At 51.7% G+C, this 10,732-nt stretch overlaps 1 protein-coding gene across 1 annotated transcript; it reads left to right on the top strand.

The window, feature by feature from the left end:
- Positions 1–710: 710 nt before the first annotated feature.
- On the top strand, positions 711–7,149 carry EIF3CL (eukaryotic translation initiation factor 3 subunit C like). Its single transcript, XM_063183216.1, has 7 exons — positions 711–742; positions 878–951; positions 1,060–1,219; positions 2,125–2,190; positions 3,130–3,217; positions 5,608–5,770; positions 6,800–7,149. Exons 1-7 carry the CDS (start codon positions 711–713, stop codon positions 6,877–6,879), a joined length of 663 nt encoding a protein of 220 aa, XP_063039286.1. The 3' UTR covers positions 6,880–7,149.
- The last annotated feature ends 3,583 nt before the right edge of the window (positions 7,150–10,732 follow it).

Genomic DNA, 10,732 nt, shown 5'->3' with positions numbered 1-10,732 from the left:
ACAATTCCATTTTTAACTGTAAAAATTCCATCTTTAACCCTAAAAACTCAAAATTTTTTTCCCAAAATTGACATTCTTTACCCAAATTTTGCATTTTTCACCCTAAAATTCTGTCACTTGTCCCTGGGTGTCCCCACCTGTGTCCCACCTGTCCAGGACCTTCTCAACCCCTGGAGCTGCCGCCATTTTGTGACCTCCAACAATTCCATTTCCAACCATAAAAATCCCATTTTTAACCCTAAAAACTCCATTTTTTCCCCATTTTTTAAATTTTTTTTGCCCAAAATCCTCGTTTTTCACCCCAAATCTCTGTCCCCTGCCCCAGGTCCCCCCGAGTCGATGCGGGAGCACGTGGTGGTGGCCGCCATTTTGTGACCTCCAACAGTTCCATTTTTAACTGTAAAAATTCCATTTTTAACCCTAGAAACTCCAAATTTTTTTCCCAAAATTGACATTTTTTTACCCAAATTTTGCATTTTTCACCCCAAAATTCTGTCAGGTGTCCCCACCTGTGTCCCACCTATCCAGGACCTTCTCAACCCCTGAAGGTGCCGCCATTTTGTGACCTGCAAAAATTCCATTTTTAACTGTAAAAATTCCATTTTTAACCCTAAAAACTCCAATTTTTTTCCAAAATTTTTTAATTTTTTGCCCAAAATTCTCATTTTTCACCCCAAATCTCTGTCCCCCGCCCAGGTCCCCCCGAGTCGATGCGGGAGCACGTGGTGGTGGCCGCCATTTTGTGACCTCCAAAAATTCCATTTTTAACTGTAAAAATTCCATTTTTAACCCTAAAAACTCCATTTTTTTTCCAAAATTTTTTAATTTTTTGCCCAAAATTCTCATTTTTCACCCCAAACCTCTGTCCCCCGCCCAGGTCCCCCCGAGTCGATGTGGGAGCACGTGGTGGTGGCCGCCATTTTGTGACCTCCAACAATTCCATTTTTAACCGCAAAATCTCCATTTTTAACCCTAAAAACTCCATTTTTTTTCCAAAATTTTTAATTTTTTTTGCCCAAAATTCTCATTTTTCACCCCAAATCTCTGTCCCCCGCCCAGGTCCCCCCGAGTCGATGCGGGAGCACGTGGTGGCCGCCTCCAAGGCCATGAAAACCGGGGACTGGCGCCGCTGCCATCGCTTCGTGGTCAACGAGAAGATGAACGGCAAAGTGTGGGACCTGTTCCCCGAGGCCGACCAGGTGCGCGCCATGCTCGTCAGGTGAGACTCAAAAATCGCGATTTTGGGCAAATTTGGGTGATTTTCAGTGATTTTGGCCAATTTTTGGGTGATTTTGGGTCATTTTCGGGCCATTTTGAGCCACTTTGGGTCATTTTGGGGCCATTTTGGGTGAGGAAAGGAGGATTTTGAGTCATTTTGGGGCCATTTGGGGTCATTTGGGGGCCATTTTAGGCCACTTTGGGTGAGGGAAGGAGGATTTTGGGTTATTTTGGGGCCATTTTGGAGGATTTTGGGTTATTTTGGGGTAATTTTGGAGGATTTTGGGTCACTTTGGAGCCATTTTGGGGCCATTTTCAGCCATTTTGGGTGAGGCAAGGAGGATTTTGGGGCCACTTTTGGCCATTTTGGGGTAATTCTGGAGGATTTGGGGTCATTTTGGGGCCATTTTGGGGCCATTTTGGAGGATTTTGGATCATTTTGGGGTAATTTTGGAGGACTTTGGGTCATTTTGGAGCCATTTTGGGGCCATTTTCAGCCATTTTGGGGCCATTTTGGGTCATTTTGGGGCCATTTTGGAGGATTTTGGGTAATTTTGGGGTAATTCTGGAGGATTTTGGGGCCATTTTGGAGGATTTGAGGCCATTTTGGGGCCATTTTTGGGCCATTTTAGAGGATTTTGGATCATTTTGGGGTAATTTTGGAGGATTTTGGGTCATTTTGGAGCCATTTTGGGGCCATTTTCAGCCATTTTGGGGCCATTTTGGGTCATTTTGGGGCCATTTTCAGCCATTTTGGGGCAATTTTGGAGGATTTGAGGCCATTTTGGGTCATTTTGGGGCCATTTTGGAGGATTTTGGGTAATTTTGGGGTAATTCTGGAGGATTTTGGGTAATTTTGGGGTAATTCTGGAGGATTTTGGGTGTGACCCCGCTGTGCCCCTGCAGGAAGATCCAGGAGGAGTCGCTGCGCACGTACCTGTTCACCTACAGCAGCGTCTACGACTCCATCAGGTCAGAAATTTGGGGCAAAAAACGAGAATTTTGGGTCAAAAATGGGGGATTTTGGGGCTAAAAAATGTGAATTTTAGGGGTAAAAAAACCCAAGAAGTTTGGGTCAAAAATGGGCGATTTTGGGGCTAAAAAATGTGAATTTCAGGGGTGAAAAATGGGAGATTCAGAAGGAGGAAAATGGTGAATTTTGAGGTAAAAATATATTAATTATTAGAGAGGAAATTGTTCATTTGGAAGGAAAAGTTTGGGAAATTTGAGGTGAAAATATGTGAATTTTTAGATAAGAAAATGGTGGTTTCGAGCTAAAAATTGTGAATCCTTGAGGTAAAAAAAATGTGAATTTTTGGGTTAAAAATGGTGAATTTTGGGGTAAAACTTTTGAGCTAAAAAATAAATTGGGAAATTTGAGTCTAAAAGTGAATTTTGACATAAAAATAATTAGGAATTTTAGAGGCAAAAATTGGCGAATTTTGAGCCAGAAAAATGTGAATTTTGAGGGGAAATTTTGGGAATTTTATGGTAAAAAATTGGTGAATTTTTGAGGGAAAAGTTTGGGAATTTTATGGTAAAAAATTGGTGAATTTTTGAGGGAAAAATTTGGGAATTTTATGGTAAAAAATTGGTGAATTTTTGAGGGAAAAATTTGGGAATTTTATGGTAAAAAATTGGTGAATTTTTGAGGGAAAAATTTGGGAATTTTATGGTAAAAAATTGGTGAATTTTTGAGGGAAAAATTTGGGAATTTTAAGGTAAAAATTCTGAATCTTGAGGTAAAAATTTGGTGATTTTTGTGGTAAAAGTGGGGAATTTTCCAAGTATATAGTTTTTTTCTAATTAAACGATAACAAATGTTTAATTTGGAGGTAAAAAACTGGGGAATTTGGGTGTTAAAAAAAAACCAATTTTGGGTTAGAAAGGGGTGAAATGGGAATTTTGCAGCATGGAGACGCTGGCGGCCATGTTTGAGCTGGACCTGCCCACGGTGCACGGGATCATCAGCAAAATGATCATCAACGAGGAGCTGATGGTGAGGGGACATTGGGGACACACCTGGGACAGGTGTGACACACCTGGGGACACCTGGGACATTGGGGACACACCTGGGGACACACCTGGGACACACCTGGGACACACCTGGGGACATTGGGGACACACCTGGGGACACCTGGGACAGGTAAGGGGACACCTGGGGACATTGGGGACACTTGGGGACAGGTGTGACCTTACCTGGGGACATTGGGGACACTTGGGGACACCTGGGACAGGTGTGACCTGACCTGAGACACCTGGGACACACCTGGGGACACACCTGGGGACATTGGGGACACACCTGGGACATTGGGGACACACCTGGGACACACCCACGGTGCGCGGGATCATCAGCAAAATGATCATCAACGAGGAGCTGATGGTGAGGGGACATTGGGGACACCTGGGACAGGTGTGACACACCTGGGGACACCTGGGACATTGGGGACACACCTGGGGACACCTGGGGACATTGGGGACACACCTGGGGACATTGGGGACACACCTGGGGACACCTGGGACAGGTAAGGGGACACCTGGGGACATTGGGGACACTTGGGGACAGGTGTGACCTTACCTGGGGACACCTGGGTCACACCTGGGGACAGGTGTGGGGACACCTGAGACACACCTGGGGACATTGGGGACACACCTGGGACATTGGGGACACACCTGGGGACACACCCACGGTGCGCGGGATCATCAGCAAAATGATCATCAACGAGGAGCTGATGGTGAGGGGACACCTGGGGACACCTGGGGACACTGGGGACACACCTGGGGACATTGGGGACACACCTGGGGACACCTGGGACAGGTAAGGGGACACCTGGGACATTGGGGACACCTGGGGACAGGTGTGACCTTACCTGGGGACACCTGGGACACACCTGGGGACAGGTGTGGGGACATTGGGGACACCTGGGGACACTTGGGGACACCTGGGACAGGTGTGACCTGACCTAAGACACCTGGGACACACCTGGGGACACACCTGGGGACACCTGGAACACACCTGGGGACATTGGGGACACACCTGGGGACACACCTGGGGACATTGGGGACACACCTGGGGACACACCTGGGGACATTGGGGACACACCTGGGACACACCTGGGGACACCTGGGACAGGTGTGACACACCTGGGACACACCTGGAGACATTGGGGACACACCTGGGGACATTGGGGACACACCTGGGGACATTGGGGACACACCTGGGGACACCTGGGACAGGTGAGGGGACACCTGGGGACATTGGGGACACCTGGGGACAGGTGTGACCTTACCTGGGGACACCTGGGACACACCTGGGGACAGGTGTGGGGACATTGGGGACACACCAGGGACACCTGGGGACACCTGGGACACACCAGGGACACCTGGGGACACCAGGGGACAGGCGTGGCCTCACCTGAGAGGCGCTTTGGGGTGAATTTCGGTGGGTTTGGGGTCAAAGTTTGGTCAATTTGGGGCAGTTTTGGAGCCATTTTGGGACAGTTTGAGGTGGGGGTTTTGGGGTCACCTGCAGGACAGGTGAGTCTCACCTGTGCACACCTGCAGGCCTCGCTGGACCAGCCCAAAACCACCATGGTGATGGGGAGACCCAAATGGGGCCATTTTGGGGTGGTTTGGGGCCATTTTGGTCAAATTTGGGGCAGTTTTGGGGTGATTTCAGGTGGTTTTTTTGGGGTTACCTGAGTCTCACCTGTGCACACCTGCAGGCCTCGCTGGACCAGCCCAAAACCACCATGGTGATGGGGAGACCCAAATGGGGCCATTTTGGGGTGGTTTGGGCAGTTTTGGAGCCATTTTGGGGTGATTTCAGGTGGGATTTTTGGGGTTACCTGCAGGACAGGTGAGTCTCACCTGTGCACACCTGCAGGCCTCGCTGGACCCGCCCAAAACCACCATGATGGTGGGGAGACCCAAGTGGGGCCATTTTGGGGTGGTTTTGGGCAGTTTTGGAGCCATTTTGGGGTGATTTCAGGTGGGATTTTTGGGGTCACCTGTGGGCCGGGTAACCTCACCTGTGCACACCTGCAGGCCTCGCTGGACCCGCCCACGGCCACGGTGATGATGGGGAGACCCAAATGGGGCCATTTTGGGGTGGTTTGGGCAGGTTTGGAGCCATTTTGGGGTGATTTCAGGTGGGATTTTTGGGGTTACCTGCAGGCCAGGTAACCTCACCTGTGCACACCTGCAGGCCTCGCTGGACCAGCCCAAACCCACCATGATGGTGGAGAGACCCAAATGGGGCCATTTTGGGGTGGTTTGGGGCCATTTTGGGGTGATTTGGGGCAGGTTTGGAGCCATTTTGGGGTGATTTCAGGTGGGATTTTTGGGGTCACCTGTGGGCCAGGTAACCTCACCTGTGCACACCTGCAGGCCTCGCTGGACCAGCCCACGGCCACGGTGATGATGCACCGGACGGAGCCGACGGCCACGCAGAACCTGGCGCTGCAGCTGGCCGAGAAGCTGGGCAACCTGGTGGAGAACAACGAGCGCGTGCTGGACCAGAGGCAGGGAGCCTACGGCGGGTACTTCCGAGGTGAGCACACCTGGGCACACCTGGGCACACCTGGGGCACACCTGGGACACACCTGGGGCACACCTGGGGGCACCTTGGCACACCTGGGGGCACCTGGGACACACCTGGGTACACCTGGGGCACAGCTGGATACACCTGGGCACACCTGGGGGCACCTTGGCACACCTGGGGCACACCTGGGGGCACCTGGGGCACACCTGGGCACACCTGGGGCACAGCTGGATACACCTGGGCACACCTGGGGGCACCTTGGCACACCTGGGGCACCTCTGGGTACACCTGGGACACACCTGGGCACACCTGGGCACACCTGGGGCACACCTGGGTACACCTGGGGCACAGCTGGATACACCTGGGCACACCTGGGGGCACCTTGGCACACCTGGGGCACACCTGGGACACACCTGGGCACACCTGGGGCACACCTGGGGGCACCTTGGCACACCTGGGGGCACCTTGGCACACCTGGGGCACCTCTGGGTACACCTGGGGTACACCTGGGCACACCTGGGGTACACCTGGGCACACGTGGATATACCTGGGGCACACCTGGGCACAGCTGGGACACACCTGGGGCACACCTTGGGTACACCGGAGCACAGCTGGACACATCTGGGTTACTCGGGGACACACCTGGGTGGTGGAGGTGTCTGGGGCACACCTGGGGTACACTTTGGGCTCACCTGGGCACACCTGGGTGCACCTGGATACATCTGGGGCGCACCTAGATACACCTGGGGTATACCTGGGGCATACCTGGGGCACAGCTGGACACACCTGGATACACCTGGGCACAGCTGGATACACCTGGGCACAGCTGGACTACACCTGGGGTATACCTGGGGCACACCTGGGCTGGATATACCTGGGCACACCTGGACGCACCTGGCACACCTGGGTTACTCAGTGATACACTTGGGGGAAGGTGGAGATGTCTGGGATACACCTGGCTACACCCGAGGGACACCTGGGCACACCTGGGCACACCTGTGCCCCGCCCTGCCCTCACCTGTCCGTCTGTCCCCCCAGACCAGAAAGATGGCGGATACCGCAAGGGCGACGGGTACCTGCGGCGCGGCGGCTTCCGGCAGGAGCGCAGCAACTACTGAGGCACACCTGGGCCCCAGAGACACACCTGGGCCGCGGCGGGACCCTCACCTGCCCCACGGAGCCCTCACCCGCCCCACGGATCCATTACCTGTCCTACAATCCCCTCACCTGGGCAAAATGTCACCATCTGCCCCACAGAGGCCTTACCTGCCCCATAAATCCCTTTACCTGCCCCATACATCCCTCACCTGCCCCACAGATCACTCACCTGTTCCATCGAGGGTCCCGCTGTTGGAAATTAATAAATGAATTATTAAAGAGCGCGTTAATGAGGTGTTCATTAATGTGGTAATGAAGAGCGGGGTGAGGGCTGCCCCACAGATCCTCGCTCTGCCCCATAAGTGACCCCAAAGCTTCTTCCCTCACGTTTTCCCGCCTTTTTTCCTCCCCTCACATTTTCCCGCCTTTTTTCTCCTCTCACATTTTTCTCTTTTTTTTATTCCCTCACATTTTTTCCTTCTCATTTTTCTGCTTTTTCTCCCCTCAGATTTTCCCGCCTTTTTTCCTCCCCTCACGTTTTCCTGCCTTTTTTTCTCCCTCACGTTTTCCCGCCCTTTTTTACCCCGTCACATTTTCCCACTTTTTTTCTCCCCCTCACATTTTCCCACCTTTTTTCTCCCCTCACATTTTCTTGCTTTTTCTCCCATCATGGCTTCCCTTCACCCCATCATTTTATGGCTCCTTTCGTGGTTTTTCTTCACTCTGTTCCCTCATGGTCACCCCCTTTCTCATCTTCTTCATTCTTTCCCTTCATGGCTTTCCACCATTTTGTCCTCTCAGGGATCTGGCCATTTTTTTTTCTGTTTTCCACCTTTTTGTTCTCTCAAAATTTCCTACTATTTTATTCTTTTATGGCTGCTTCATTTCCATGTTCCCTCATGGCTCCCACCATTTTCTGCCCTCATGGCCTTCCTTCTCTTTGTTCCCTCACAATTTTCCACCATTTTTTCCCCTCACAGTTTTCTACCGTTTTGACCCTTTGTCCCCTCACATTTTCCCACCATTTTTTCCTGTCATGGTTGCCCCATTACCATGTTCCCTCATGGCTTCCCTTGTGCGTCTCCGCTCACACTTTACCTCCATTTTATCTTCTCACAATTTCCTGCCATTTTCTCCCTTCATGGTTTCCCTTGTTCCTTCACAATATCCCATTTTCTTCCCTCATGGCTTCCTTTCTAGTTCCCTCTTGGATCCCACCATTTTGTCCTCTCATGGCTTCCCTTTTCCCTCTCCCCTCACACTTTATCTCCATTTTCTCTCATCAAAATTTCCTGCCATTTTCTCTCCTCACTCTCCCCTCACACTTCATTTTTTCTTATCACAATTTCCTGCCATTTTCTCCCTTCATGGCTTCCCTTCTCTTTGTCCCCTCACAGTTTTCCACCATTTGCTCCCCTCACAGCTTCTCTCCATTTTGTCCCCTCACAGCTTCTCTCCAATTTCTCCCCTCACAGCTTCCCTCTATTTTCTCCCCTCACAATTTCCTGCCATTTTCTCCTCTCATGGACTCCCTTCTCTTTGTCCCTTCACAGTTTTCCACCATTTTCTCTTCTCATAGTTTCCTTTCTTGTTCTCTCATGGCTTCCTTTTCTCCGTGTCCCCTCACAATTTTGTCCCTCATGGCGTCCCTTCACTTTGTCCTCTCATGGCTGCCTTACCACTCCCTCCCCTCACAGCTTCCCTCCATTTTCTCCCATCATGGCTTCCCTTCTCCCTGTCCCCTCATGGCTTCCCTCCATTTTGTACCCTCACAGCTTCCCCCCATTTTCTCCCCTCAGTTTCCTTCCATTTTGTCCCCCCACGGCCTCCCTCCATTTTGTCCCCTCACACCTTCCCTCCATTTTCTCCCCTCACACCTTCCCTCCATTTTCTCCCCTCATGGCTTCCCTCCATTTTGTCCCCTCAGTGTGGCCCACTGATTCTGCCCCACAACTCTTAATTTTAATAAAATAATGACTTAAAACCCATAAATAAATAATTATCCTTTATTAATTAATGGTGTCCCCTGCCCTGTAACTTTCCTGGAGATTCTGCCCCATTGTTCTTCCCCATTTTAATCAAATTTATTAATGGACTGATAAAATTGTGAATTAAATTACTACTTAGTAATTTACAATTTATTAATCAGCATCAAGGGAGTGTCACCTGCCCAATAATCTGCACCATAACGTCCCCCACAACTCTCCATCTTGATAAAATGAATTAATTTATAATAATTACTTAAAATTATTAATTAATTAATCAGCCCTGGTTAATGAGCAACACGGGGATTCACCCTGCCCCATAACGGTGCCCCAAAAATCATTCAGACATTAATTAATTACTCATCTAAAAACCCCTTGTTAATGAGTGACGAAGGCTGGCGGAGGGGCAGCTTTGCCCCTTATTAATCCCTCACTAATTAACCCCGTTAATGAGTGACTCGAGGGGGGACTGGGGGATAAATTCACCCCTCCCCCACCCCCCTCAGAGTCCTCCTGGTGCCGCCATGGGGCAGGGGGCGTCCTTGGCGAGATCTCTGGGGCAGGGGGCGTCCCTGTGGGGATCTCTGGGGCAGGGGGGGTCCTTGGGGAGATCTGTGGGGCAGGGGGTGTCCTTGGGGGGATTCATAGGGGAATCTCTGGGGCAGGGGAGATGTTTGGGGGGATTTATGGCGGGATCTATCGGGCAGGGGAGATCTACGGGGCAGGGGAGGTTCCTGGGGAGATTTATGGGGGGATCTATGGGGCAGAGGAGGTCCCTGGGGGGATTTATGGGGGAATCTGTGGGGCAGGGGAGATTTATGGGGGGATCTGTGGGGCAGGGGCGGTCTGAGGGTCGATCTATGGGGCAGGGAGTGACCAAAGGTTGGAGGGGGTCCCTGTGGAGATCTATGGAGCGGAGGAGATCTATGGGGCAGGAGAGGCCTGGGGGTAAATCCGTGGGGCAGGAGGGGTCTGTGGGGGGATCTGTGGGGCAGCAGGGCTCAGAAGGTGGCGAGGGGTCGCCATTGCAGCAGCAGGTGGAGGTGATGGTGAGGGAGGGCCGGGCCCTGGCGGTGCTGGGGTGGTGGGAGCTGCTCCGGGGCCTGCTGGTGTTCGCCCTCTGCTCCCACCCCCGGCTGCAGCAGGACCCCGAGGCGGTGAGACCCCCTCCCCAAAATGGGGACCCCCCTACCTCAAATAGAGACCCCTGACCCACAGAGAGACCCCTGACCCATAGAGACCCCCCCCATAACTATACAGAGGCACCCTCAGGGCTTCCCGCCATTTTCTGCCCTCACAAACTGCCCCAGAAGTGATCTCCAAACCCCTCCCTTGCCCCACAGAAGCCCCCCAAATTCCACTAATGACCCCCAACTCCCTCCTAACCCTATAAGTGACCCCTAAATCTCCAAATCTACACTTAATTTCTGCCCTATAACCTGCTCCCAAACCACATTTAAGTGAACCCCAAAATTCAGCTCTGCTCTTCACAGTCATGGTGGGTCCTGGGCTGTGTCCTTCTGAAGCAGCTGTGAGGGGAAAATGGCATGGGGCATCCCCTTCCTCCTGTTCCCTCATGGCTCCCTTCATTTTCTTCCTTCAGGGATGAGGCCTTTTTGTCCCTTCAGGGCTTCCTTTCTTCCTGTCCCCTCATTGTTTCCCATCATTTTCTTCATATTTTCCCACCACTTCCTCCCCTCACACTTTCCCTCACACTCCGCCTTTTTTTCCCTTTTTTCCCCTCACACTTCCCCTCCATTTTCTCCCCTCACACTTTCCTGGCCTTTCCTTCCCCTCACACTTCCCCACCATTTCCACCCCTCACACTTTCCCACCTTTTTCCCCCCCCTCACACTCTCCCTCCATTTTCTCCCCTCACATTCTCCCA

The sequence above is a fragment of the Melospiza melodia genome, unplaced genomic scaffold (genome assembly GCF_035770615.1).
Source record: "Melospiza melodia melodia isolate bMelMel2 unplaced genomic scaffold, bMelMel2.pri scaffold_383, whole genome shotgun sequence".
Classification (NCBI taxonomy): Eukaryota; Metazoa; Chordata; class Aves; order Passeriformes; family Passerellidae; genus Melospiza; species Melospiza melodia.
Note: the sequence above shows the minus strand (reverse complement) of the source record. Positions and strands in the feature narration are given on the sequence as shown.

What these genes read in the sequence shown, in the direction of transcription:
- EIF3CL (XM_063183216.1), top strand. Translation starts at nt 711, where the DNA reads ATGCGGGAGCACGTGGTGGTGGCCGCCATTTT. An exon ending in CAACAATTCCATTTTTAACC is followed by an intron (nt 952 to 1,059) that starts GCAAAATCTCCA and finishes TCCCCCGCCCAG; the next exon opens with GTCCCCCCGAGTCGATGCGG. An exon ending in GTGCGCGCCATGCTCGTCAG is followed by an intron (nt 1,220 to 2,124) that starts GTGAGACTCAAA and finishes GTGCCCCTGCAG; the next exon opens with GAAGATCCAGGAGGAGTCGC.